Source organism: Boeremia exigua (genome assembly GCF_020726555.1).
Source record: "Boeremia exigua strain MPI-SDFR-AT-0100 chromosome Unknown C7974scaffold_7, whole genome shotgun sequence".
Lineage (NCBI taxonomy): Eukaryota > Fungi > Ascomycota > Dothideomycetes > Pleosporales > Didymellaceae > Boeremia > Boeremia exigua.
In genome coordinates, this window is record NW_025763524.1 from 1,044,795 (window position 1) to 1,072,054 (window position 27,260).

At 49.4% G+C, this 27,260-nt stretch overlaps 10 protein-coding genes across 10 annotated transcripts; 8 read left to right on the forward strand and 2 right to left on the reverse strand.

Annotated features, from left to right (window-relative positions):
• Positions 1 to 601: 601 nt before the first annotated feature.
• Positions 602 to 2,592, forward strand: C7974DRAFT_202296 (TLC domain-containing protein). Its single transcript, XM_046136801.1, has 3 exons — positions 602 to 1,105; positions 1,169 to 1,912; positions 1,973 to 2,592. Exons 1-3 carry the CDS (start codon positions 926 to 928, stop codon positions 2,483 to 2,485), a joined length of 1,437 nt encoding a protein of 478 aa, XP_045996280.1. The 5' UTR covers positions 602 to 925; the 3' UTR covers positions 2,486 to 2,592.
• A 2,191-nt stretch (positions 2,593 to 4,783) lies between these two features.
• C7974DRAFT_293419 (ankyrin repeat protein) lies at positions 4,784 to 6,971 on the forward strand (the record flags this gene model as incomplete). The annotated part of the gene is made up of 2 exons (XM_046137661.1): positions 4,784 to 4,969; positions 5,232 to 6,971. Coding segments are annotated over 2 exons (1,926 nt in total), but the record flags the coding sequence as incomplete, so codon positions are not given.
• Positions 6,972 to 7,289: 318 nt separating this feature from the next.
• On the forward strand, positions 7,290 to 8,195 carry C7974DRAFT_312172 (ankyrin repeat-containing domain protein; the record flags this gene model as incomplete). Its single annotated transcript, XM_046138348.1, has 2 exons — positions 7,290 to 7,787; positions 7,968 to 8,195. Coding segments are annotated over 2 exons (726 nt in total), but the record flags the coding sequence as incomplete, so codon positions are not given.
• Positions 8,196 to 10,236: 2,041 nt separating this feature from the next.
• Positions 10,237 to 10,865, reverse strand: C7974DRAFT_472857 (uncharacterized protein; the record flags this gene model as incomplete). The annotated part of the gene is made up of 2 exons (XM_046146547.1): positions 10,524 to 10,865; positions 10,237 to 10,398 (listed from the first exon to the last, which is right to left on the reverse strand). The coding sequence occupies exons 1-2, from the start codon at positions 10,818 to 10,820 to the stop codon at positions 10,237 to 10,239; spliced, it is 459 nt and encodes a 152-aa protein (XP_045996283.1). The 5' UTR covers positions 10,821 to 10,865.
• Positions 10,866 to 11,426: 561 nt separating this feature from the next.
• Positions 11,427 to 12,581, reverse strand: C7974DRAFT_396184 (Alpha/Beta hydrolase protein). Its single transcript, XM_046142050.1, has one exon. The coding sequence runs from the start codon at positions 12,469 to 12,471 to the stop codon at positions 11,473 to 11,475; it is 999 nt and encodes a 332-aa protein (XP_045996284.1). The 5' UTR covers positions 12,472 to 12,581; the 3' UTR covers positions 11,427 to 11,472.
• Positions 12,582 to 13,361: 780 nt separating this feature from the next.
• Positions 13,362 to 15,237, forward strand: C7974DRAFT_360719 (cytochrome P450; the record flags this gene model as incomplete). Its single annotated transcript, XM_046139697.1, has 5 exons — positions 13,362 to 13,472; positions 13,568 to 14,084; positions 14,131 to 14,753; positions 14,807 to 14,973; positions 15,081 to 15,237. The coding sequence occupies exons 1-5, from the start codon at positions 13,383 to 13,385 to the stop codon at positions 15,235 to 15,237; spliced, it is 1,554 nt and encodes a 517-aa protein (XP_045996285.1). The 5' UTR covers positions 13,362 to 13,382.
• Positions 15,238 to 16,074: 837 nt separating this feature from the next.
• On the forward strand, positions 16,075 to 17,587 carry C7974DRAFT_463960 (uncharacterized protein; the record flags this gene model as incomplete). Its single annotated transcript, XM_046146251.1, has 3 exons — positions 16,075 to 16,284; positions 16,343 to 17,408; positions 17,469 to 17,587. Exons 1-3 carry the CDS (start codon positions 16,102 to 16,104, stop codon positions 17,585 to 17,587), a joined length of 1,368 nt encoding a protein of 455 aa, XP_045996286.1. The 5' UTR covers positions 16,075 to 16,101.
• Positions 17,588 to 18,998: 1,411 nt separating this feature from the next.
• On the forward strand, positions 18,999 to 22,043 carry C7974DRAFT_360724 (ent-copalyl diphosphate/ent-kaurene synthase; the record flags this gene model as incomplete). The annotated part of the gene is made up of 4 exons (XM_046139698.1): positions 18,999 to 19,805; positions 19,864 to 19,984; positions 20,050 to 20,339; positions 20,394 to 22,043. The coding sequence occupies 4 exons, from the start codon at positions 18,999 to 19,001 to the stop codon at positions 22,041 to 22,043; spliced, it is 2,868 nt and encodes a 955-aa protein (XP_045996287.1).
• Positions 22,044 to 22,849: 806 nt separating this feature from the next.
• Positions 22,850 to 24,434, forward strand: C7974DRAFT_455669 (uncharacterized protein; the record flags this gene model as incomplete). The annotated part of the gene is made up of 2 exons (XM_046145975.1): positions 22,850 to 24,248; positions 24,388 to 24,434. The coding sequence occupies 2 exons, from the start codon at positions 22,850 to 22,852 to the stop codon at positions 24,432 to 24,434; spliced, it is 1,446 nt and encodes a 481-aa protein (XP_045996288.1).
• A 686-nt stretch (positions 24,435 to 25,120) lies between these two features.
• On the forward strand, positions 25,121 to 27,201 carry C7974DRAFT_396194 (uncharacterized protein). Its single transcript, XM_046142051.1, has 3 exons — positions 25,121 to 25,969; positions 26,166 to 26,559; positions 26,617 to 27,201. Exons 1-3 carry the CDS (start codon positions 25,448 to 25,450, stop codon positions 27,063 to 27,065), a joined length of 1,365 nt encoding a protein of 454 aa, XP_045996289.1. The 5' UTR covers positions 25,121 to 25,447; the 3' UTR covers positions 27,066 to 27,201.
• Positions 27,202 to 27,260: the final 59 nt, after the last annotated feature.

The window sequence follows — 27,260 nt, forward strand, 5'->3', positions numbered from 1 at the left end:
CTGACGTACACGGCGTGGAACAGGATGGAGGGGCGGCAGGGGGATGAGGTGGAGAAGTTGATTGTTGTTTAGGCGGTGTCGGGGTTGTTTGGGCTTTGGTATGTGTTTGGGTGTGGAGTGTGGTATGGCATCTGCATTGCATGGCTTTGCGTATCTGCGTATTCGCTTGCTTGCGTATATGCGTATAGACTTGTTTTTATCTTCGTTTGGGTTGGAATAGGGATCGGGCACTGGCATGTGCATATGGGTATAATGAGCGATGACGGGATGGGACATGGAAATGGGAACTGGATCAATGCTATTGATGCTGCGGATTTGCAGATACAAGCACTTTGTCTATCCTTTTGCTTGCTGTGGTGGGTCGTGTGTTTACTAACAGGTGCGTGGTCTCTGCAATGGCGATTTGAAATACGACTCTCGTCCCACACCGACACTGATAACGGCTTGATGTTACTGGCTAACTCGATTACCATTGGTGCTGCAGTGCGCAGTGGTGACAGTATTGGTGTCGCCAGACTGATGTCTAGACGCAACACAGCAATCTGATCGCGCCATACGTCAGCTCGGGAATTACGGACCGCCTCGGAACCCGTCTCGCTGAAGCCATTCCTGCAGCGCGATACTCTGCATCGTGAGCGAGACGCAGTCAGAGGCTGACCTAAGGCCCCCTTTCGCACACCTCGGCGATCGTCGGGGGCGCTTGGCACCCGATTCGCAAATTGCAGCGGAGGAGCAGATCCACCCAGCTGGCTGGCTCACCGCAGGTCGCAACTTTCAGCCGCGCATACTTGAGCTGCCCCTCGCCGAACTGCGACTGTGGCATTTGCTTGCCTACATTTGCTTGGCCATAATCTCTCTGCCCGCAGGTGTAGCACCTCGTACATAGCTCGTACCGCCCACCGCACGAATACGCATTTTACACGCGATGACGGAGCCGTTTCCCCCTCTCCACGGCACGGCGCCTGCCAGCGTCGGCGGAGGAGTCGCCCGCAGACGGAGAAAGAGCAGCGGGCTGGGCGCGGATCTGCCCGGCGACGTGGACGTGCCGTCGTTTGCGACGAGCCGGCGACTCGATGCCGCCAGCATGAGGAGCCCAGTAGACTCGGTACGTCAACCTCTACTCACGGCTGCTCTGCGCCGCTGAGTATACCAGCGCTGACACGCGCAGAAATCAGACAAGCCACGCCGCTCCAAGCGCCGCACCGTCCGCCGCGGGCTCTCCAAGTTCAAGCGCGCGTGCATACGGCACACATGGCTGCTCCCGCTGCTGCTCATGCTGACCATCGGCGCCCTGTACCTCGTGCACCCGCACCCGTCGAACCCGATTGCCGCGTGCCTGTTCCTCTCGTACCCGCTCGCGCGCGACGACCCCTTCATCCCCGCGTCGGTGCGCGCCGACCCCGCGGCACCCACCCACTACGGCAAGGGCGCGCGCGACTTCGCCTTCGTCGCCTTCTACATCGTCGTGCTGTCCTTCACGCGCGAGTTCTGCATGCAGCGCCTGATCCGGCCGATTGCCATTGCGTGCGGCATCAAGGGCCGGGCCAAGCAGAGCCGGTTCATGGAGCAGGCGTACACGGCGCTGTACTTTGGGCTGTACGGGCCGTTTGGGCTGTGGGTCATGAGCCGCAGCCCCGTGTGGTACTTCAACACGGCGGGCATGTACGAGGGCTTCCCGCACCGCACGCACGAGGGCGTGTTCAAGGCGTACTACCTGCTGCAGGCGAGCTACTGGGCGCAGCAGGCCATTGTGCTGCTGCTGATGCTGGAGAAGCCGCGCAAGGACTTCAAGGAGCTGGTTGCGCACCATATTATCACGTTGTCGCTCATCTGGCTGAGCTACCGCTTCCACTTCACTTACATGGGCATCGCCGTGTACATCACGCACGACGTGTCGGATTTCTTCCTCGCCGTAAGCACCCCCCCCCCCCCCCCCCCCATTACTCTAAGTCTGACGACTAACACCCCGCAGACAAGCAAGATCCTGAACTACATCGACTCCCCCATCGTCGGCCCCTACTTCTTCCTCTTCATGTGCGTGTGGGGCTACCTGCGGCACTTCATCAACCTGAAGATCCTCTACTCCATCCTGACCGAATTCCGCACCATCGGGCCCTTCGACCTGAACTGGGAAACCCAGCAATACAAATGCTGGATCTCGCAAGCCATCACGTTCGCCCTGCTCGCGGCCCTACAGGCCGTGAACTTGTTCTGGTGGTTCTTCATCTGCAGGATTGCGTACCGCTTCATCGTGTACAAGGACGCGGATGATGATCGCAGTGAGTATGAGCCCAGTGAGACGGAGGATGCGGAGCGCAGGGAGGAGGTGAAGCGCGGGGGCGAGGGCGAGGGCGAGAAGATCGCCAATGGCGTTAAGCGCAGTATTTCGAATGTCGAGCCGAGTACGCCCGTGCAGACCGCCGCGGCGGCGCCGCAGGAGTCGATCGGGAGCCGCGTTAAGCAGCGCAAGAAGGGCGGCGAGTGAGCGCTGTTGCGGCGAGCATCTGGCTGCCTGTCGGTTCGCAGCGCGGATAGCTCTGCGGCGAGCGAGGCGATGGCATGGGGACTCGAGGGACGGGCGGCTGGTCGTGGAATTGGATAGCATAGCGAGACCACGCGCCGTCGGGAGACTAGCACGCGCGTTGTGCTGCGTTTGTATGATAACGATGCTGGATACGTGGGACACGGTACATGGTGCATGGGTACACGGTACATGGTACATAAACTCATCGCGGTTGCCTGGGTAAACCGCAGAGTGTTGAGGTGTTGGAATACGAGTGTGGGAATAGGAGTGTTGGAATACGCGATGCAGAGGGAGTGTAGAATCACCTCCAGCGTGATAGGGGAGTGTGTATATGCGCTTGTGTGTATGGTTGAATCAAGACTCACAAGTACACTGAAGTGTATTTTGCGCGTGTGCATTTTGCGTGTGTGTGTAAATGCATACAAGCCCGTTGAATGTGTGTCTGGACGTATAGTGTCGGTGCTGGAGTCTATGCTGATGCTGACCTGTGCACTTGCTCACTGACTGCTGTGTACTCACTGCCCCTGGCTCCCAAGAACGCACAACCACCCCCGCCGGTGCACAACACTCCCGGATGAGCGCGGTGATGGTCTGGACTGGCACTTCGGTGGGTTGCTTTCATGCCTGGTTTTGTAGTGGGTTGATGGGCTGTTGGGTAGGTGGTTTTGCTGCTTGTTGGTTTCGTTGGGAGGGTGTTGGAGGGGAGTAGGTCAGGGAGGGGGGGCTTAAGGGGGGGCTTAAGGGGAGGTGAGGTGAAATGGGGTGAGGTGAAATGCGTCGAGTCTGTTTGTTTGTAGGACTGAAGTTTTGTCTATTGGTGTGGTGTCAGTATTCTGTGATTTGGCATTCTGGCTGTATGTTGCTACTGGTTTGTTTGGACGTCTTTTTGCGTTTCTACCTAGAAAGAAATGTTGTGGTTGTGGCATTTTGCGGGCCTGAATAGAATATGCCTTGCTTATTTGTTCTGCAGCCTTCGTGAGCCTGGATGCGTGATTACTTCAAAGTACATTGGAAGTCACGTGAAATCAGTCGTTGGCGACTTACGAAGAAGAGTTGTTGCCCGAAAAGATTTAAGCTCATGGCTGACTAAGTCTGTGAGAATCGTGTGTGATACGCTCAACAGTCACAGATACTGCTTTGGTAAGATATGTTACTGATCCGCTGCGTCATACTTGTTCGGCGTAACTCTGGTCCAACCTACACATTAACGCTAGTGATGCGGATCATTGAACGACTCACTCTCGTCATGCACCGAAAAATCGTCTCTTAATTTTAACGTCTCGAGGGCGCACCAGTTCAGTCGTTAGTTGCCCCGCACTTGTGGCGTTCATGAGTCTGCAGCTGACCTGGCCGTGGGGGCGGAATTGATCCCACTCACACGGCTGAAGGATCAGGCTGAACTGAACAGTACCACCACCCCTCCATGCCATGACCTTTGCACTTTATATTACAGAGATGAGAGCTCGATAGACTCATCTACGACCGCCTACCGGATTCGTCCAAATGCCGCGCCGGCTCCACCGCGATGAATATACCGTGGGATGGATCTGCGCCCTCGACATTGAGCTGGTCGCCGCCCAGGAGATGCTCGATGAAGAGTACGATCCCCCCTTGATAAGCGCACACGAGTCAAATATCTACACATGTGGACGCATTGGCGAGCACCTTGTTGTGATTGCCTGTCTGCCTGAAGGGCGCATGGGCACGACGTCAGCTGCAACTGTCGCGAATCAAATAAGAATGACATTCACTTCGGTTCGGTTCGGCTTGATGGTTGGAATAGGTGGAGGCGTCCCTAGCGATACAGACGTTCGACTTGGAGATGTGGTCGTCAGCAAGCCACATAACACCCACGGTGGAGTAGTGCAATACGACTTTGGGAAGGCCACCTCAAGCGGATTTAAAAGAACAGGATCGTTAGACGGGCCTCCAACTGTGCTCCTTAACGCAGTTGTGAACCTGAAAGCCAAGCTTATGAGACGAAGGGGCAAGCTGTTCCAATGTCTGGACAAGTTCGCTGACCTGCCGGACTTCACGCGCGAGGCTGCCGGCGAAGATATCCTGTTCCAACCCGGATATGCACACATCGGAGGAGCGACTTGTAACAACTGCGACCGGGAGCAAGCAATCATTCGGGGGACACGGACTCGTGATCTGGTGGTACATTATGGCACGATTGCTTCTGGCAATGAGGTCATGAAGAACGCCGCGATCCGAGACCAACTCAGTGCTGAACTTGGGGGCGTGTTGTGTTTTGAGATGGAGGCTGCGGGCTTGATGAACAATTTCCCATGTTTGGTTATACGTGGTATATCAGACTATGCCGACTCGCACAAGAACGATAGATGGCAGCCGTATGCAGCAGCAACAGCAGCAGCCTACGCGAAAGAGCTGTCGAGCGTTGTGCCTGCAATCGAGGTGAAGAACTCGCGGACAGCGAAAGAGGTCACTGAAAAACCTGACGGTCAGTACCGACAGCTTTGCATGAAACGACAACCGCTGACTACTAAGGCAACACTCGTCTTGGCTCAAGCACAGACGAGTCTCTCGCAGGAGAAGAGATTCGTCTGGGCAAGTAAGCTCGAACGCACTCTTTGGAGCTCGGGGTCATTCTGCTGACTGAGGTAGCCAAAACACAATCACTGCTGCTGCCAGAGGTATTTTTCGAGATGCTGATGGAATAGTGACATGCTGACTTCACCTAGAGTGTCTCCAATCGCTTGCGTTTCCTGAACAGGAGCAAAGATTTTTGAACGTACACACCGCGCAAAACACATGCCAATGGCTTCTGGACGACAAGCAGTATCAGAACTGGGTTCAGAGCCCTCGAGGATTTTTCTGGATCAAAGGACACCCAGGTACCGGGAAGTCAGTGCTGACTAAATTTGCGGTTACCTCGTACCGGAAATCGAACCCTAACCAGATCGTTGCAACGTTCTTCATCCATGGCCAGGGCATAAGTCTGCAACATACTGTGCACGGTCTTCTCCGGGCTCTCTTGAACTCTCTATTGCTGGACTTTCCTCAACATCTCTTGGAGCTTACGAAAGTTTTCAAAAGTCGAAACGAACAGCGTGGCAATTACGACCAGGGCAAATGGGAGTGGGCTACTAGTGAGTTGCAGGAAGCCTTGACCCGGGTCCTGAGAGACGGGACAACATCACAACCCGCCACCCTCTTCATCGATGCTCTTGACGAATGTGGTGAAGAAGCTGCAAGAAGCTTGCTAGTTTACTTTGAGACCCAAACAAAGTGTAAAACAGCACAAGTCAAAGTTTGTGTATCATCCAGGCACTACCCAATTCTTGGCCTTGACGACAATCCGACAGTCCATGTTGAAGAGCGGAACGCCAACGACATCGAACAGTACGTCAGTGAACGGTTAGAAAGTGTCCAATCATTGACACAACGCGAATCATTCAAGGAAGGAATCCTGGAAAAAGCTGATGGTGGCTTCCAATGGGTCCTTTTGGTTACAGATATGATGCTGGGGGGGCACTTGAACGGAGTCAAACTGGAAAGACTACGCGACCAGCTGGCCTCATGTCCCGGTGATCTCAGTCAGCTCTACGGAGCCATGCTTGACGGTGTCGATGCCGCCGAGCGAAGCCAGATGCTGAAGCTCTTTGATTGGGTGCTGTTTGCTGAACAGCCCTTATCTGTGCAGGAACTCCGAGATGCACTTGCGACAGACGCAGATATGATGCATGAAACTGTCTCTCAGATGAGGCAACACGACAGTTGGTCTGATACATTGGACGCTTTCGAAAGGCATGTCAAACGACTCTCTAGAGGTCTCGTCGAGTTTCAAGTTCGAAATAACCAGACAGTGTACACTGGATGGCGGATAGTGTACGATCAATGCGACACTACGACCCGGGAAGCTCATCTGATACATCAATCCGTTGCTGACTTTCTACTCGCAACGCATCGCAACCATGAATCTTCACTAGGACTGCGCACCTTCCCGTCCACAGCAGCTAGAGGTCATTTCAGAATCTCGAGATCCTGTCTGAAGTACCTAAACTTGAACGAAGTTCTGGACACTGAACGACTGACTAAAGAACAAATTGCCTCTAGGTTCCTCTTAGCCGTGTACGCTGTCCGCTTTAGCCTACTACACATTCGCAAGGTGGAGCTAGAAGGGATGGATCAAGACGATCTACCTTCTGCGATCCAATGGCACTATGGCGATCATAAGGTCATGCGAAGAAAAGAAATCCTTTGGAAGACCCTTGACCAGAATAACTTTTGGACACCGAGAGGATGGCCTTTCGTAAGGGCTTCAATCTTTCACGTTCTTGTGGCCTGTGGTTCTCGAACCGCGTGTCTGCATATTCTTGACACGAATGTCGAGGAGGCCAATTCTGTCGATGCGGATGGTAACACACCACTCATGTTTGCTATCTGGCAAGGCTACGAGGATGTAGTCCTGATATTCGTAGACTTGCTTCTCCGGCAATCGTTACTATCCAATGGCCCCGAAGCCCAAGCCATGATTGAGAAGGTATTTCTCAAGGCTAGTATATCAGGGATGAATGAAGTGCTCCGCATGGTTTTAGAATTTGCTGGGTTTGGTACAGAAACGGCAAAGTCTTCCATCGGCTCCGAGAAGCCTGATATAGAATCTGAAAGCTTGGTTTTGCATCCGAACAATGCTAAACTCGTTTCTAAAAGGCCTATATCAGGTAAGGAGCTGTCAACTGACTGTCTTACTAAAGCGCTACTGCTTGCTACAAAATATGGGCACAATGTCGCAGTGGAAATGCTGCGTCGCATTGATAAGATCGACATCAAAACATTGTTCCTAGATGGAGACAGGCAGACACCGTTACACATCGCCGCTCAAGCTGGTCATGTGGACGTTGTGGCCAGTTTGCTCACAGCTGGGGCAAAGTCTTCGGTCGTTACTAAGGAAGGTTTAACACCACTCATCGTAGCGACATTCCGGGGTCATCGTGAGGTGGTCAAACTATTGCTTGAAAGTGGCGTGCCTATTGACGAGGAGTGTGGCGACTTCGCCACCGCCCTTGGAGCGGCTGCTTATACAGGCGAGAATGAGATTATCCAGTTACTCCTTGCTCATGGTGCCGACATAAACAAACAAGTACCAAGATATGGTTCTATACTAGAAATCGCAGTTTGGGAAGATTTGGATGCAACCGTTGATTTGCTGCTTAGGAAAGGGGCAGACGTGCACATAGAAGAGGGAAATTTCATGAATCTACTTGGAGTTGCCGCATTCAGAGGAAATAAGCAGATGGTGGACCGGATACTAAATGCAGACGCCAATAGGTATGCAAAGGGCATTTCTTTTGCCAACTCGCTTGGGGTCTTTGAAGACGTTTTTGACCTTCCTATGGAAAGAGCTGTTTACACACACCAACGAAGAGGAGAGTATGCACTTGCGCTTGGCGTTGCAGCAGAACATGGAAAGTACGAGATCGTTGAGTTATTGCTAGACATGGGTGCAGATATTTCTGTTGCCAGCGACAATGGACGCTTTGCCTTGCATCTAGCCGCACACGAAGGCCACGTTCAAGTAGTCCAACTGCTGCTTGAACGAAACGCCGACCCAAACGCAAAGACTCACACCGGAAAAACCCCGCTCATGGAAGCATCATGTTCTGGTCATGTCGCGACTGTGGAGTTGCTTCTGGACAAAGGAGCCACTTTGGACGACATGGATGAGGACGGCCGGACCTCACTGTCATTTGCAGCGAGATGTGGGCATACGGAAACAGTCAGCGTTCTGCTTGAAAGAAATGCAGAGATGAATCCTTGCCATGCGGGCTGGACACCACTTCATTTTGCAGCCTATGGTGGTCATTGTGCAGTAGTCGAGCTGCTACTCGAGAAAGGCGCCGATCTCACTGCAAGTACCAAAGAGATTGGTTCAAACGTAGTAGCAGGCACCGCTTCGGGGTTTCTTCCTAGCGGCTCTAAGTTCACACCGCTCAGTGCTGCTGCTTGGAGTAGGCATGGTGCGATGGTCAAATTGTTGCTTGCCAGAAGTGCAGATCCTTCCTTTGCTGTAGATGGCTGGACAGCTCTTTATTTCGCAGCGCAGATTGGTGATACTTCTATAGTTGTCTTACTATTAGAAGCCGGGGCGAGTATGGACGTTGTTGCTGGAGATGGATACACGCCGCTAGGTGTAGCAGCTTGTGCTGGTCATCTAGCGGTCGTCGAACTGCTACTTCAAAAGGGTGCAGATTTGATATCATGTGGCAGGAATAACATGTATGCCTCCCCTGCGAGCATAATCGCCTTCGTAGGTCACACGGACATTCTACGTCTTCTTGTAAAGTACAAAGTTGTGGATCTGCATCAAACACATCCGGGGAAGATGACACCACTCCAGTGTGCTGCGCATGGTGGACATCTCGAGACACTGCAGTACATTTCCAACCAGTATTGCAACCCAAATTCATTCGACAGCGAAAATGAAAGCTCTCTTTCTGAGATTCCAAACGAAATCTTCGAACAGGGACTCCGAAAACCTATTTTGCCCTCGCCGTGGAGTGCTCTCCACTGGGCTTGCAGGATAGGATCAGTCGAAATTGTAGAGACCCTTCTGGCGCGATCATGGCAAAGCGAGACTGTCAGTGTTCCCGAGATGCACGGTAACTGGACCCCAGTCGCGATCGCGGTTTTTCACGGCCAGAAGAAGATGCTCCAGAAACTATCTCCAAGCAATCAAGCAGCGCTAGGCTTTAATTCCGACAATATATACGATGAGGGTAATGAGCATAGTACCTTCTTCTGTGATGGATGTCTCCACGTAAGTACACGGTATCGCAAGAACAAATAAAACTAAAACTTTTCAGGACATCTACGGGCCGCGCTTTCGTTGCTGCGTGTGCCTTGATTTTGATTACTGTTTCATGTGTAAATTCGGGTCCGAGCATTTCCACACGAACCATGGGTGGAAACGTTTTCAACACTTCAACCCAGATGACGCTCCACAAAGCAATACTGAATAGACTTAATGAGATGTGCTCATCACACATCTAGCTTCACATGAAATACACCGAAATGACCTGTGAGCGTCTCACTTGTCACTCACAATCGGTCTCGTCTCTGTCTTCTTTGTCCTCTTTCTTGCAAGTCACCCAAGTTTTGCAGTCCTCCAAAGATCAAAAGTTCGAATCGACAAACTGAAGGGCAAGAAGCCATGCTCCCTTACGTTTCTGTTGCCCCTTCTTAAAAATTTTCCAACTTGATTGCTGGCCGTGACCTTTCACTTTGAAGACTCAATGCTTCTGAAAGTATCTTAAGAAGTGTTCATACTACTGCGTGGTCCTGCCTACCTCTGTCCCTCAATCTCTGTCCCCTCTCCTATTTTTTGTCTCTCAAGCCCGAGATGTCAATTGTAAAACCAAAAGGCGGAGGAAATCAGCCCGAATATTCGAAAAGAACGCGATAGATGACTTCCTGCGCTATACTTCTGTCCCTCTCCCTGTGTCTTGCGAGTCCTAAAAGAGTACAAGATCAGGATAAAGTCACTGGTGCTGTGATGCTCTTGTGCTCCCGCTCTTAAGCAAAGCCATCGACTACGTCCGAAATCTCCTCTAGGCTGGTTGGATGGGGTTCTGCAGGCTCGCAAGTATCCAATGGTCAACATTAACCAAGTCAAAAATCCTACTGCTGGCATGCACTCCTAGCTAATTGTCCTTCCCGAAGTCAGTCAAACATCCCTAGTCACTCGTTTACATTACCGTCATCTGCACATCAGAAACCGAAACAGGATCTGGCTGGACACTGTTGTCGCACTGCCGGCCGGGATGGCAGGTTTGGCCGATGATCAAACTACCATGTCTCTTAGCTTCTGTCACAATCTTTTGGAAACCTCGAACCAATCTCCAGAGAAACTATTGATCTGAGGAATAACAACGCAAACCCCAGTGGGAACCTAATCAGCTCTGTGGCCTAGATGATATTACAATTTCACTTGCAGTCATTTAAGCTGCTAGTTGATTATACCGGGTCGACTCACGATATTTCCTGTCAAACTGACTCTGTAGCTTCCCACGCCCCACTTGCGGTACATCTTTGCCATACGGTCTAACTGTATTCCACGTGCCGGTAAATCCTTTGTGTCCCAGGACGACAGCTGTTCGGTCATAGCAGCCTTCAGGAACAAATTTTGGGCAGTCTTGCCTGATAATTTGAACTTCAGTGGCTCTCCAAGCGGTTTCGCATCTGTTGTAGCAGACCTATGGCGTTCCGGTAGTCTGTTCATCTTTTGTTGGAATATGGTCATCTGATTGGTGTAGCCACCTGACATTTGCATTGGATCTCACAGTTAGAGAACGCAATCCCTTTGTTTATAAATAGGACTGTGCAATTTTGATTTAGAATGTTTGTAATTGCTTCTTTGCGTATAAGAAACAAGCTATGGTCTTGATTACTCTTCTATGTAGAAGCTCGAGGGTCTAGCCTTCTTTGAAATACAGATTTCTACGACTAGCAAGGAATATCGACTACCTAACTTAGGATGCTTAGATATATATCCGCATTGCGTGCGTTGTAGAGATACATAGGTTGCTATAGGCGTTGCGCATCCATCAACGGCATGTGCAAGCGCTTAGTTAGTAAGCGGAGTCCACGGGCGCCGAAGCGTCAGTGAACGATAATGCCTGAAGAGCGAAGACTTCATGTTTGATTCGAGCCGAAGCAAGGAACAGCGTGTTCTAGTTCTCGAAATCCAGCATATTGTATTGACGAGTCCAGATGCACCACTGCCTAGACTAGAGCCATTCCTCGCACCGCTATAGAGAATCGCCGCGGAGGTAATTGATTCACTCCTGAATAAGGTCTTGCAATCAGCCAAGCTTGTGAATCAAAACGAGAAGCTATTCTATTACATGCGAGAACTTTTACTTTCGATATCTACACTACTTATCAACAAGATACACAAGATACTATAATAGATCATCTCTATTTTAGGAGCTAAAGATTCTTTGCACCCATGCTGCTTTGGCGTTTGCAGCATTGCGCGCCAACTGTGTATATGACGATAAGATGTCAAACCCGTGGAAGCCGCCAGGCCAAACATGAAGTTCGCATTGGACGCCGGACTTCCATAATTGTGAAGCAAATGCCACTGACTCATCACGGAAAATTTCACTGTCGCCAACATCTATGAAAGTCTGTGGCATACCTCGCAAATCCGTCGCTCGTGCTGGTGCTACTAGCTCGCTGACCTCAGACCCACCACGCTTATCCCCCAGCACCATGTCCCAGGCCATACGATTTATCGTACCACACCAAGGTCCATCATGGGCAAACTGCTTGGATGAAGTCGTGCAGTCGCGGTCGTCCAGCATGGGAGAAAACAGCACCAGCGCCAGTGGGTTTACTTTCTTGTCGTCGCGGCACATCATAGCCATACCGCAGGCTATGGGTGCTCCACCAGAGTTACCGTGGATAATAATACGAGACGGATCAAGACCTAGTTCATCGGCGTGCTCAACTGCCCATAGGAGTCCTGCATATGAGTCGTGTAGCGCGGCCGGCGCTGGGTGCTCTGGCGACAGGCGGTACTCGGGAGCAATGAAGACGGTGTCGATGCCAATGAACAAGCCCATCAGAAAATCCAAGGCTGTACCCCGTGTGCATGCAATCTGCGCGCCTCCATGGATGCTATAAACACCAGCACGCTTAGTATTAGAGGAGCTTTTGCTCCTAAACACTGAGAGTGTCACAGGTGGGTCGTTCTTGTTTAGGCCAGGCACGCTGTGTTCGACATGTTCAATGTCTGGCATGGCCTGGAGAATCGGCTTTGGGGAAAACGGACCAGCAGAGCTACGTAATTGCTCGAGATCAAATCTTTCGGGAGAGATCTGGAAAGCCTCGACAGCAGTCAGAAGTGATGGGGCGTAGGGTGGTCGGATCAGTGGCTCTGCTTCAGCAGTTGACTCAACTGGAGCAACAGCTGCCATTGTGTAACAGGATTTTGCAGAGATTTCGTTGTAATTGCAGTCTTGGCTCGTACGCAGTAGCGATTAAGAAGAGGATGTTTCAAGGTATGAAGTGTTTTGTAATGCTGATAGTAGTTTATTTGAAAATAACCTAAAAAGTTGTTACATCTACTTATTATATAGCTAATTATCTCGGAACATTATAGATTACTATACCTATATCCTAGGTATAACTTGTTCACTCTGAGAACAACCCAACCTTAGGCTGCTGGTATATGCATAAATACGCTAGAATGGTATAGCTAGTCTGTAGCCTATTCTATGTAGTAATAGAGAGATTTGAAATATAGATAGTAGTATATTAGGACTTTCAAAGATCTGGAACATCTAAACATGTAGAAGAATTGAATGTTCGGAACATTCAAGTATTCGGAACATTTAAACATGCGAAGTTTTTCAACCGAAACATCCCTATCTTAACTACTCGCTAACTATAGACGTTCGGATCATTAACAGAGTACGACCGTACGTTTTGCAGGTTTGTGCTCTGCTCTGTCCTGTTTAGAGATCTGGCTAAGTACAAATCTACTAGCACAATAATAGGACTAGTTACAAATTGTAGTCTCTAACAAGACGCTGATTAACAGCGGTCCCGATCAGTAATGTGCAAGAAGAATGGAAGTGACAAGGGAGGTCAGAAATTACAGAATTTTGTCTATCTTGGAGAACCCTGTGTAGCCCGCAGCCCTCCCGCAGCCCTACCCTACCCCTTGCCGTAAATGTGAATGCTTCATTGGTTAATGCAGGCGCACTCATTCGGCATCTCCCGCGATCTATAGAGGTGTGCGGGGAAATATGCGGTGTTTAGTATAAAAGGAACGATAGGGAAGACCTTGAAGGCACAGTATCAGAACGAGTGAGTTTGCGACGAGATGTTGCATGCCGCTCAAATAGCCTATGGCCTTATGTGCCTGGTGCGAAACGTATCATTTTCGCAGACTGGCGTCTTTTTTCTTGCTCTTGTAAGTACAGCAGTTCCATTTTAACAGGTTTCTCGAGGTCATGCAGTTCCACTAGGTATAGCACGCACTGCCCTGATGCACTACTGACGAGCCAGATCCTCGCCGCATGGGCACTCCGCGGCATATACCGCGTCTACTTTCACCCGCTCGCTGGCTTCCCCGGCCCAAGGCTCGGAGCATTCACTCGGTTGCCTCGCAATATCGCAGTTTGGAGGGGTTGTCTACACAAATATGTCCAGGCGCTGCACGTACAATATGGCGACGTGGTACGCGTAGGCCCTAACGAGCTAAGTTTTCTTCACCCAGATTCCTGGCGTGACATCTACGGCCATGGCCATGGCCAAGGTAAGGGCAGTAGTGGCTCGGTGCCTCCAAAAGACTGGCTCTGGGGTGGCCTTATCGCCCCCAACGGCGTTGCATCTATACTAGAGGAGCAGAACCCCGAGGATCACTTGCGCGTGCGACGAATCTTTGAGCCCGCCTTCTCTGATCGCGCACTAAAGGAACAGGAGCCGCTGTTTATGAAGTATGTGGACCAGTTAGTACAAAACCTGAGGGGCGAACTACGCGAGCAACCAGAGAAGCGTTTTGATATGGTGAGGAACTACAACTGTACGTACTCGACGATGTATTCGAATGTGTTGACTAACTGAGCAAGTTGCCTCATTTGATATCATGGGCGACTTGACGTTTGGAGAGCCATTGCACATGCTGGACGAGTCTAAGTACAACCCTTGGGTGTCTCTCATTTTCGACTCTATCAGAGTCACGTGCAGGTTCAATCTTATAAAACAATACCCATGGCTTTCTCGCATCGTCACAGCCAATCTTCCTGAGAGTGTGCGCAGGACGAGGCAGAAGCACTTTCAGTACAGCGTTGATCGAGTCTCGAAGCGTATCGAACGCGGCAGGACAACTGAGGGCCGTGATTTGTGGGATCATGCACTGAAGCAGAACAAGGATAAGCAGTTGTCCCGCTCGCAAATGGACTCAAACGCGACTGCTTTCATGGTTGCGGGGACCGAAACTACAGCCACGCTACTCTCGGGTGTAACATATCTTCTTCTGAAGAACCCAGCTACATTTGAGAAGCTTAACATTGAGATTCGCGGCGCCTTTGCAGACTCAAGCGATATGTCCATGGAGGCTTTGGCTACACTGCCGTACCTTACTGCCTGCTTAAAGGAAGCGCTGCGTCTCTATCCCCCAATACCAGTTGGTTTGCCACACTTCACGCCTGCAAACGGCTCCACAATCTGCGGGCAATTCGTCCCGCCAAATGTACGTCGGGACATCAAATTCCAGAAAAGGAGACAGGCCGCTTACTCAGCTAGACCATTGTCGGTACCCCACAGTACTCTATGAACAGAGACCCGCAGAATTTTCGAGAGCCGAACGCCTTCGTGCCTGAGCGTTGGCTAGGCGACGACAAGTTCGCAAATGATCGGAGACATGCGATGCAACCATTCTCCGTAGGAACCAGAAACTGCCTGGGCAAGAAGTAGGTGCTGCTTGATTCTTCCAAATCACCCTACAGCCAACACTCGCCTGTCTATGACCATGGCCATGTTCAGGCCCATACTAGTAGCATTTGTTGACTTTACGCAGCATGGCCTACCACGAGATGCGACTCATCCTCTCAAAGGTGGTTTACAATTTCGACATGCTGCTCTGTGCGGAGAGCGAGCAGTGGACAGATCAGAGGGTGTTCACGCTGTGGGAGAAGAGGCCGCTGATGGTGAAGTTGAGGGACACGAGGGCTTGAGTGGACCGATGCTGGAGAAAGGTGATATAGCGGGTATCAGGCTCGCAGGATTGGAGAGGATTGGATGGCGCCGTGGTGGGTCAATGAGATTTTGTGGTGTAGTTGAGTGTCCGCTGTTGCGGTGGAAATGTACTGCTTTGTGCTGGACCGAACGTGGCCTATTCAGGATAGCAACACGGTTCAATTCCCTTCCTAAACCTGAACCCTCTCTCGGAATAGCGATTCGTGCTTAATTAAGGTAACCCCCCCTAAAGGCTAAACTCATTGAATCTCTTGTTCTAATGCAAATCTACGCTATTTCGTATCTCTAGCCAGCTCTACATTATACCTACTACCTACTATACTATATTACCTTCTAATTAGTAATTAAATACAATTTACTAACGTTAGTAAAGTTAGTCTATAACTTGTTGTAGTTGCTATATAAAGACTATATTAATTAGACAATTAATATTTTGATGTGACAGTGCTCAGCTTGATCCCACTAAGCCGCACGGCCTAAAAAGGTACAGTATCCCTATAGATAGGGGTACTGGGAACTGAACAGTATATACCAGTGACATTAGAATACCCTTTAAACCCTTTAGCAAGAAAATAAGTAGAAAATCGAAGACAACTAGCATACTAGCTTATACTACCTCTTTATGTATCTTATAAGAGGCTAAGCTTTTTTCACTGGTATTAAGTTTTAGGTATACTAATTTAGAGTACTAAAATATCTAATTTTGCAAAATTAGCCGAAGTTTCTGCCAAAAATCTGCCGGCCGACTGCAAAGTATATAGGCCCTTGATGTCGAATACCCTACATGTATTTGTTTTGAGTTTCAACAGACGGATAATCAGTCCGTGACTCCCTACCTACCTATGGAGGACGATGATGTATATCCGGTCCACTCTTTAGACGACACTAAGATATTTCGTAGCATTTTGATGACATGGACGATTTTTTTCAACGATTTTTTGGACGCAGACAAGCTTCGGGTCTCGCTATCAAGACTGCTGGATATCGGAGACTGGCGAAAAATTGGCGGTCGTTTGAGGCTGAACGTAAGGGTACCTTAGATGAAACGACCCGTTGAAATTTGTAACTGACGGCTCGATCAAGGCCAAAGGAGCTTTGGAGATTCACGTTCCACGTTCCTTCACGACTGAACGACCTGCGTTCTCCTACAGCTTCAAGAAAGTAGACACAGCTGTCGAAGATCACGCCGTAGCCAAGCAATTTCCTAAGCCCCAAGGACACGTATCAATATGGCCTGGACCTCAGGAGTTCTGCGAGTTGGCTACCTCATCCGATGCGCCAGTAACTCTGGAAGACCTGCTCGTTGAAGATACTCCACAGATGTCGGTCCACATTACAGCATTTACCAACGCTACCTTCGTTGCACTGTCCTGGCCTCATACATTGATGGATGTCATGGGTCAACGAGCTCTGCTCAAAGCCTGGTCCATGGTTTTGGCTGGCCGTGAATCAGAAGTGCCGCCTGTGCTTGGTGCGCGGGACGACATTCTATGTGCACTTATGAATGCTCCTGCTCAGAAGTCAGAAGAACACGTCTTTAAATCAAAACAGCTGGACGGCTTTGCATTGGAAAAGTTCGGGACATCCTTTGAAATGCTTACTGGACCTTCGCCAGAAACACGAACAGTCTGTCTGTCCAAAAGGGCAATGGCCTATCTACGCTCACAGGCACTGGAAGATCTCACCTTTTCGGATGGCGATGGGGAAAAGCCTTTCATGAGCGATGGCGATATTCTGACAGCATGGATAGTACGTGCAGTTGCAACAACTTTGACGCGTCCATGTCCTATGACTGCATTACACACAATGAATGCGCGATTTAGACTACCTTTACTCAAGAACGCAAAAGGAGTTTACCTGCAAAACATGTTGGTATCAGGCTTCACTCTTTTTCCCTCGGATGTTACAAGCGGTCCGATGGGTCCCATCGCCCTACGCAATCGACAGCATCTGATGCAGCAAGCGACCGAACTACAGGTGCTGGGGAGCTTGCGAGAGCAGCGATTGGCAGGAGACAACTCAACACTGATCTACAGTGATGCAGATGCATTGCTATTGCCATTCACCGATTGGACAAAGGCCAAGCTCTTCAGCGTAGCCAATTTCAGTCCTGCTGTTGTCTGCCCTGGAGAGAGCTCTCGGACGAGATGTAACCCATCTGGCACTCCAGTGTCCCATCACGCCTCGGCAAGGCGGCCGAATCCATCAGCAAGACTCTTCGTCTCTATAATGGGCATGGACTATGGGGATAACTATTGGCTCACGTTAACTTTGTCTCCTCTTATTTGGAAGAATATCGAGAAAAGCCTACAAAGTTTGAACCAGTGAGAGTAAGATGCAGGGTCCCTGCACCTACCTGCACGCTGTCTACTACTAAGCAAGGCTTCATAATTTGACTATCGACTTTTGTAGTACGACAGTAGACTTGTTCAACAAGAAGAGATAGTGCGCTCATTTATATAGACCTCTGTGTGCATCCTCCTAAATGCATGAGATGCGAAATTATAGTTGATCAAAGAGATATTTTGCCCAGCTGGCCTGTCGGCCTCTGTCACTCTCTGTACTCTCTGCTCACTATTCACTTCAACATCCAAACTCCCAAACCAAGTATCGCGACGCGTGCTTCCTCAAAGAACGTCCTGTAGAATATGAAACCTGTTCGCTGGCACCTCGCACTATATGCCTCTACTTCTATCAGGTTTGAGATGTGAGTATAATCGGAATATTATACGACGATAGCACAGCGCGAATGAACACTCGGCCTGACGCACGAGTATGCTGCTGGACTGTAGAAACAGTACCAATTATCCAAGATCCCAGTCGCACAGGCAGTTTCGCGTCATACAGCACAACAGTACGGCGACCTCCAGGAACATATGCTGGCGAGGCCAGCAGCAGCATCAGCGGAGGCGCTTTCGAGACTGAAGCGACGCAGTCGAAGCAGCGGCGCGAGTCATGGGCGGCGACAGGTGGGAGTAGTACACGCATTGTTGGGCAGGAGACTCAGAGGGCCCCTAACTATAAGAACTGTGCAGTGTAAATGAGTGTCGCGGCGGCGCGCCCTCCTCCCTCGCGGGTGAGCTTGTCGCGCTGTGTCGTGGAAGGTCAATGTGTGGTACCATGAATATGTATATATTGTTCTCTCTACGCTCACTATCGATATGGTGTTCGACCAAGTACCTAACCTGTCCCGTGAGCACAAGCCATCATGCACGTGACAAGCTGGTTGGGCGGAGGGTTGACAAGATAGGGACGTCCGTGACATGACCGGGTAGATTCAGGCATCCAAGTTGTGCGGGCCGTGGGAGTGCTATAGCGACGCGTCCTCGATCCTCTTGGGGGGCGGAGGGACGAGTGTGGGGCAGGGTGTGGCCATGGCTGAGTCATCTCATGCTCGAAAGTATTCTCGCGAACAATTCGGCAAATTAAGTAGGTAGGTGTGTATCCCGGTGAACCCGGAACAGGTCAAGTCGGAGCTTTGAGACCACACACTAACATAAGCCCGCAACACTTTAGGCTAGATTCTGATTGATCGGTAGGATTAAAGTCAATGTGATTCGGCCATTTTGAACTAAGTGCCGGCAGCTGAACAAGGCACTCATGGTCTAAAGCCCCCTCCCTCAAACATCGTCATTTGGTCTGAGCTTATTTATTTGCTAGAATTCAAACCCCCTACTTACGCCAGTCCTGCGGCATCACCGCTTATGAACATTGCTTAGTTCTAAACATTATGGGTGAAATGATTGCACACAATGACCAAGCAGCTAAAGGTCGATCCTTGATCCAGCGCATCTTCAAGAGCTACGATGCTCAATACGGACAGAGCTCGGCCAGTATCCAAGTTTATGATACTGCATGGGTCGCCATGGTGACGAAGACTGTGGACGGGAAGAAGAAATGGGCATTCCCCGAGTCCTTCGATTACCTTTTGAGAGCCCAACTACCAGACGGGAACTGGTCCTCTCATTCAACATCTCAGACAGTCGGGATCTTGGATACATCAGCTGCACTGTTGGCTCTTCTCCGCCATCTTACAGACCCACTACAGATCGACGATGTGTCTTCAGAAGCAATTCGAAAAGGAGCAGATAGCGCAATCAACTCGTTGCGCTCTCAGCTGGAGCAATGGAACGACGTATTCGATACAAACCACATCGGCGTCGAATTGATTGTTCCGGCACTTCTCGAGTATCTCGAAGCAGAAGGCCTGTTCTTCGAGTTCCAGAGCAAGAAGATGCTTCTACAAATGCATGCAGCCAAGCTGGCTAGGTTCAAGCTCGAATCTGTTTACGGACCTACACCCTCTACAGCCCTGCATTCTTTAGAAGCCTTCATTGGGAAGATTGATTTTGACAAGGTTGCTCATCACATCTTCCGGGGTTCTATGCTTGCTTCTCCGTCTTCAACTGCTGCTTATCTTACGCATGCGTCGTCCTGGGACGATGGAGCAGAGAGATACCTTCGGCACATTATCAAGGAGGGTATGGGACATGGCGATGGCAGTGTTGCTGGAACCTATCCTATCACATACTTTGAGTATAGTTGGGTATGTTCTCTCTCACAACGTCTGAGTTTCGGTATAGCTAACGTCTGGGATCAATCAGACTATTTCCACGTTGTTGAGAAGTGGCTTCACAGTTTCCGACTTGGAATGCCCAGCATTACATGGTATGGCACAGGTGCTCCTTGATGGTTTTAAGGAAGATCGCGGGATCATCGGATTCGGTATGTTTATTGTCCCAATATATTGTGTCTAACTATGTTCTTTTGGCTATTGCTAACCAGCGCAGCACCGCGCGCGGTGGATGTAGATGATACGGCAAAGGGGCTTCTTGCACTAAGACTGCTGGAAAAAACTGAAGGTGTGAGTCCCAAGGTGATGATCAAAGTGTTTGAACGAGCCGACCATTTCACAACTTTCGGCTCTGAGAGAGACCCTAGCTTCACATCTCATTGCCACGTGCTGCTTGCGCTCCTTGCCCAGGAGAATGTAGCAGAATATGCGCCTCAGATTGAGAAGGCAGTGAAGTTTATGTGCAATGCCTGGTGGACCAGCGATTACAGAATCAAGGACAAATGGGTGAGTCTTTTGCCAGATCTTGTTACGTTGCAATTAGTGCTAACAATGCGTCAGCATTTGAGCCATTTGTACCCAACAATGCTGTTAGTTCAGGCCTTTACCGACGTACTTGCTCTGGTAGACCGAGGGGAGCTATTGTTTCTCAACGAGAACCTGAGGTGGCAGATTTCCATCTCTCTATTCCAAGCTTGTCATAGGACCTTACTAGAGCAACGTCAGGACGGCTCTTGGAGCGAGATGCCAGAGCAAACGGCATATGCGATCTTGGCACTGGCTGAAGCCCGCCGCGTCTGCTTCTTCTCGAGTATTCTGCCCGCCTTGCAAGCTTCCATCGACCGTGCGATTACTTTCTTGAAAGACTCGCCTGATCACTGGGCGGTGGACCACAACTGGACCTCCAAGACAGCCTACAATGTCCGTTTCGTAGCCGAGGCGTATATATTGGCAGCTACAAACATGTCTTCGACAGTCGGAGAAGTTGCGTCCATCGGCACTAGCCTGGGGCTTGGGATATCCACTGGCGAACTCGATGCATACCAGAAACTTGTTTCCAAAACACCGCTATTTGCTAGTCTTCCAGATTGGGAAGTCCGGACCTCGCTTATTGAGTCAGCTCTTTTCGTACCGTTGCTAAAAGCACGACGGCTTGATGTCTTTCCAAGGGACAAGGTACCAATAACAAAGGACACGTACTTCACCATAATCCCATTCACTTGGGTCGGCTGCAACAACCGTTCGCGCACATTTGCATCGGCCTTGTACTTGTACGAGATGATGCATATCTCCCTGTTGGGTTTCCAAACCGATGAGTTTGTCGAAGTCGTTCTTGCTCCAGCCTTTGAGGACGACATATCCGGCTTGCATGACCTTATCGATCGGGTCATTGATAATATCGCGGAGACCAGCCAGCATAAGAACGGCGTTACGAAAACAAACGGCCGTGTGGGTGAGAATGGAATTCATGAAACCGATGGTTCAACAACGGAAAAAGAAGATATCGTCATTTTGCTATCTCGCTTTGCGGAGCATGTTCTTCACCACCCTTCTGTACTAGAAGCGAGTCGCTGGGACCGTGAAAACTTACGCAGCGAGTTGAAGACCTTTCTTCACGCGCACACCACTCAAGTGGGTGATAATAAGCGATTCGCAGCCCAGCTTTCCGGTAATGCGGACGAGGATGACACGTACAACTCGCCAGGCCGGAGTTTCTTTCAGTGGCTACACTCTACTGCAGCCGACCATGTCGCTTGTGCGTACTCTCTCGCATTTTCAACTTGCCTAATTTCAGCGTCCCTGGGTAAAGGCGATCAAGTGTTTGACACAGTGATGCAGAAACACCTAGCTGCTGTTGTGTCTCGCCATGCATCGGTATTAAACCGGTTGTACAACGACTACGGCTCCTTGGGGCGCGATACAACCGAGCGGAATGTTAACTCCATGCATTTCCCAGAATTTGCTACCTACAAGGGAGAAGCTGCCAAGAAACAAGCCCTGGTCGCGCTGGCTGAGCTCGAGTCCAGAGGGCTGGAAGAGGCCCTGAGACGATTGGAGTACGAGGTAGGCTGGACCGAACCCGACAACCTCCCCAGAGCGTTTGACCAGCGCAAGGTGGATATTCTCAAGTTCTTTTGTAATGTTGCTGGCTTTTATGACCAGCTGTATATGGTTCGTGACCTCTCGAGCGCCAAGGTGCGGGCTACCTAAGTAGTGAGTAATGGGCCCTAGAAAGGGAATAGTCGGAATCAAGCGACCAATATATCTTTCTCTCGTAGTCTAGTCTAATATAACACATCGTATCTACAACAGGATTTGTATTCGCCTCACCGGTTACGATGTGTCACCTGTGGTCGTGTTGTTCTTGCATCACAAACCTCACAATCTCCGCCCTTTCCGTCCGAAGAACACTTGTATCGGGGATGTGAATGCAATTCGTTGCCGAGGTATGAAAAAAATCGGAACAACTAAAAGAGGCTGTTTGCAAGCATATATTCTTGAGATCACGGTTTCATTTTGAGGCGGCTTGATGAATCGGTCAACTAACGTGAATCGGAAGCTATCGTGAATGGTACTCTCGACACATTTTCCACACCTACAGACAATGGAAGGAGCTCGAGCACCTCCTAGCTTGTTGAGGCGTCCTTAGGGTGTTTTGCAGCATCTTCGGGGCAAGGGAAACCACCCGAGATAAGTGGGCTGTGCAACTTCTATATTCGCCGAATTCATTATAGGTATGCGTACAGGGGAAAGCCGAACATAATAGACTTTCAGTTTCTAGTATCGATTAGAGGCATTGATCCGACAAAGGTGAGCTCATGTTAAACGGAACGGTACGCAGTTAGTATATGAATGCTAAGTCAAGGTCTCCGTTCCATACAACGAGAAGTAACACCTCCATTCTCACCCTATTCTATTTAAATCTGGTCCTAGTTCCATCGAAACCTCGAAATATTGGCTGTCCCAGGACTGATACATCCACCACATTTCATCTACAATCACGGCTTCAAGAAAACATGCCCAACTACACAATAACACTGCCTATTCCCGACCAGGAAATGCCACTGGCGTTGACCACCATGTGGATGGTCTTCAAGGTCGAGGATACAGATGAAGCTGCTAGTGCTCTAAAAGCAGGACTAAAGAAGACTGCTACTCAGATGCCTTTTCTGTCTGGTGTCCTATGGGAGGATGCCGATGATGATTACAGGACTAAAATTTCCTGGTCCGACAATGATCCATCTATTCCCTGTGATAAGCTTCAAGGCGATGATCTACCTGGCTACGATGAGCTTGATACCATGGGAATGCCGCTCCACGAGTTTAAACAGCACGACTTCTACGGCCCAAAGCTGATGTCTACCATGATGAGAGCATCCAAAAAGCCGGCCTTGTATGTGTCCTACACAGAGATCAAGAGCGGTCTAATCGTCATGCTGGCAGCGCATCATGGCCTCGTAGATGGGGTCGGGCGTGAAAATATCCTCAAAATCCTTGCACTGAATGTTCGGGGTCTGTCCACAACGGAATGTGGAATCAACCCTACGGAACCTCTTGACGGAGGGTCATTGCTCGATGCGATCAAGGCAATGGCTTTGCCTGACACCGAAAAGGAAATCTCTATTTCATCAGTAGCAGATGCAGCTCGTGTCGAAGTCAATGACAGTGTACATGGGTTGAGCGCGAATATCAGGAGTGTTCTCATGAGATGGTCTGTCCGGAAGCTTGAAGAGCTGCGCAGCGAACTGCGCCAACATACAGACTTCCCGTTCACGCTGAGTACAATGGTGACGGCCTTGTTATGGGTATTGACTCTCACTGCACGTCTTCATACTACCCAAACTGGCGGGCCATCGGCGCATTGTCTAAAAGACGAGTGTTCTGACCTTTACATGGCCTGTAACATGCGTGGTTTTCTTAAGAAGGCTGGTTATCTGGACAAGACGAATCAGATCCGTAATCTTATATCATTTCTGGAGCCACACCCGAGAATTGCCTACGATTCCGTCTTATCCAACCAGAAGATTAGCTTAAAGCTATCAGGACATGCCGTTGAGTGTCCTGCTATACTACCTTGTGTCGTCGATGACATCACCCGGGCCCTTTCAAACATGAATGCAGATGCTGCAATCGTTCGGTGGACAAAACACTACCCTGAGTCTGGCTTTGACTATCGCCAGCTTCGCGACCTTAGCTTTCTTTTCAAAGGGACGAACTTTGATGTGGCAAATTGGAGTTCACTCGATCTGCTTCCTAACTTTGGTCCAGTCATGGGGCATCGTCCTGCTTATATCCGTCTTATGCCAGCAAGAGTAGATGGGCTCGCGTTTATTCTTCCCAGACATCGAGATGCCATATGCGGTCCTGAGCACATGGATCGTTTTGATGTCATGATGAACTTGAAGGATGTAGACAGTAGGTCATTGCCCTTTACTCCTTCTCGCCCCATCCTTGAACTTTGCAGGACGCATTGGATTGTATGATTTACATGCGCTTCAAAAGCTTCACTTCTATCCTCTAAACCTTTCTGCAACATTTCACTGACTTATAATAGTGGATGAGATCGTACAAAACTCGATAGTGAAGGCAGTGACTGCGTAGTTAGCAATTTTGATTAGAGTATTGTTATCATCAAGCGAGTCAGCCTACAATTAGGTAATATATCATGTGGACCACTAGTTCTATATACTTTAAGACGGTATGTGCATTAGATGTATAGAAACTTCTATACATCCTGCAACCCTGTCAGTCTATTAAGCTTTTACTGCTCTAAGGCAGCTGCATGCTGGTTGCTCGGCCTCTAGAGCTCCGATAGGAAATTGTCGCGGAACGCTATACCGAAATAGTCGGCGAACCTGCGCCGCATTAATGATCTCGGCACCATAGGGTTATCCAAGGCGCTAGCAGTAGGTAGAAGAATATCACTTCTAAGCTAACTATCCGCTATAGATAAAAGATTAGTGATACTTCGAGGTATTTACCAATGATTTCCAAGCGTCAGTTGGTGACAACGACTTTCCGCCGAATTGGAACCAGTAGAGATTGCAAAGTTTGCGGCCCTACTACCTTGCTCTTTCAAACCTACTATAGCCGATTTCATAGCCCACTAGAAACGTGGCCATGCCCAATAGGTAAGTGGCATGTTTCGACGATACATAAAACGAAACAGCGAGCTGGCCACGGTGAAGATCTTGTAGTGTTATCCGTGTGGAGGCTGTCTTGGCGAATGCAATGCTTTCTGTATGAGTCGTGCAAGCTGCAGTTCTATAGACCAGAATTTCTCGGATATCATCTAATCGTCAACACATCATAATACCCAAATAGTGGAAGTTCAGGTATCTGACTCAGAGACGCCAAGTCCACTTGCTACTCACCGCATGTTGCAAGTTCCGTCAGGAAGTCCATGGGAGTACCCCTGTTTTTCGCTTTTAGTATTACTAAGGTGCAAAATTGTGTCAAAAACACCACAACGTGGTGTTACCAACCTATCTAAAACACAGTTTTGTTGATATTTCAGTCTATATTTGATCTCAGCGATTTCGATACATCTACTTTATATTCTTCTAGACCTTTAGTCGTATTCGACTCCCCACTGCAGCCCTTCAATTATCAGTATGAGCATCTCATCATCAGCATCAGAGAAGCGCCTAAGGTCTGCATGTGACCGCTGCCGCTCCCAAAAACTGAGATGCCCACATTCGGTCAGATTCGATGACGACGAGAGGCTGTGTAGCAGACCGTGTGCTCGGTGCGTTAGAGCTGGTGCTTTGTGCATTTTCAGCGAACGGTGTAAGAGCGGTCGTCCAACCAAAGCATCCGTCAATGCGGCAAGACAACGAGCATCCCAGACAGTCGATGGATCCATTCTTGGCGATGGTCCGCCTACAGAAAACCTCGAGCCACAGTTCACTGAGGAAGACCTGGCACAATTTGAGCTCGACATCACGATGTTGGATGCTATGTCGCAGACCAATACAGACAGTCGTGCCTCATCCACTAATACAGACTACTCATCGCTTGTAAGCACTACCAGGACGACCCCTCTGGAATATAGCGCCATGAATACAGAGCCTCTGTTATTTCATCACGACCAAGAAAATGAGATGGGAATGGCTATGTGGCCATCGCTTCCAGAAGTAAGTAGACTGTTCCACCTGACGTGCGAATTTGCAATAGAAACTTGATAACAAAGATCATTACTTAAGGTTGATCCTGGCTAAGAGCTGACGTAAGCCGCGCGCTTTTCCTTGACAAAAGGAGAAAGATAACTGCTGTCATCACGAATTAGTGGCAATCACGTCACATATTACATCAGGGCTGACCCGGTTTTAGACACCCAAATCTGGAACAGTTCCACAGCGATTGGAGAACCTCAACATCTTGTCGCTAGGGTCCTCAAGGGTGCTAGCAGATGGTTCTAGTTTCTCTGATAAAAGAGAAATTGTGTCATCTCAATCTTTCCACTCGACTTACTTCCCAAAACTCTCCGAACTTGGACTGAAGATTTTTTTCTCTTCAAGGAGATACCAGTCGACTGTTGCCGCCAATCAAGACCAGACTACATACACAAGCCAGGTCGTGGAGGATCTAGTCAATCTTTCAGGAGAACTGATAAACCTGCTACGTCAGTGTCTGCCTTCTCTAGTACTATTCAGTGGGTGTTTAGGCGAGATCTCCTCGTCCATTCGTTCTCGTAGAGATTCGAACGAACAACAGAAGGATACAGGTAACTCGGCAGCATTCTCTAAAGATTGACCGTACATTGACTGACCTTCTCTTATAGTAACACAATCCAGCTCAAGCATCCAATCATCTGGTGTATTGTTCCTCTTACTCGGATGCTACACACAAATACTGGACTTCTTCGATGCAGTCTTGAGGGATCTAGCCCGGAAACCACCTGCTGATCAAAATGAGATGTTGACACGAACCAAACAGTCATTAAATGCCTCTTTGATCAAGCACACGATTGATTATTTCTTTTCTCAAATCTGTAAAGATCTCTCTGCTTGCGATCAGGCCCAATCTGGCGCAATACAACTTGAGCTTGTGCAAGACAAGAGTGACTGTACGAAGCCTTTTGGGTTAGGTAGTTGGAGGAACATCTTCCTCTCCGAAAAGCCCGTCGACAAAAGTCTCTTAGGTCATGCATTTGACGAGATCCAACAGCGGGAAAGGGCTCTCCATGAAAGAACAAGAAAGCTTCAACGTTTGATTGACAATCATCAGTAGACTTAGAAGGCGTCTTTAGCCCTTAGCCTTATCCTGTAATAGAACAGCCTGTAAATTAACACGACTATAAAAACCACTGTTGTTATAAAGCAACAATATTAGCATTTAGAAGTGAACATTTTGATTATAAGACGGTATGACCTGATTCGTGATTCTGTGAACCCGAACCTCTAGGGCTGAGCACAGACTGGTGAC

Coding starts and splice junctions, on each gene's coding strand:
- C7974DRAFT_202296 (XM_046136801.1), top strand. CDS start 926: ATGACGGAGCCGTTTCCCCCTCTCCACGGCACGGCGCCTGCCAGCGTC. Junction 1,106..1,168: donor TGAGGAGCCCAGTAGACTCG/GTACGTCAACCT, acceptor TGACACGCGCAG/AAATCAGACAAGCCACGCCG. Junction 1,913..1,972: donor TGTCGGATTTCTTCCTCGCC/GTAAGCACCCCC, acceptor AACACCCCGCAG/ACAAGCAAGATCCTGAACTA.
- C7974DRAFT_396184 (XM_046142050.1), bottom strand. CDS start 12,471: ATGGCAGCTGTTGCTCCAGTTGAGTCAACTGCTGAAGCAGAGCCACTG.
- C7974DRAFT_396194 (XM_046142051.1), top strand. CDS start 25,448: ATGAGCATCTCATCATCAGCATCAGAGAAGCGCCTAAGGTCTGCATGT. Junction 25,970..26,165: donor TGTGGCCATCGCTTCCAGAA/GTAAGTAGACTG, acceptor ACCCGGTTTTAG/ACACCCAAATCTGGAACAGT. Junction 26,560..26,616: donor CGAACAACAGAAGGATACAG/GTAACTCGGCAG, acceptor CTTCTCTTATAG/TAACACAATCCAGCTCAAGC.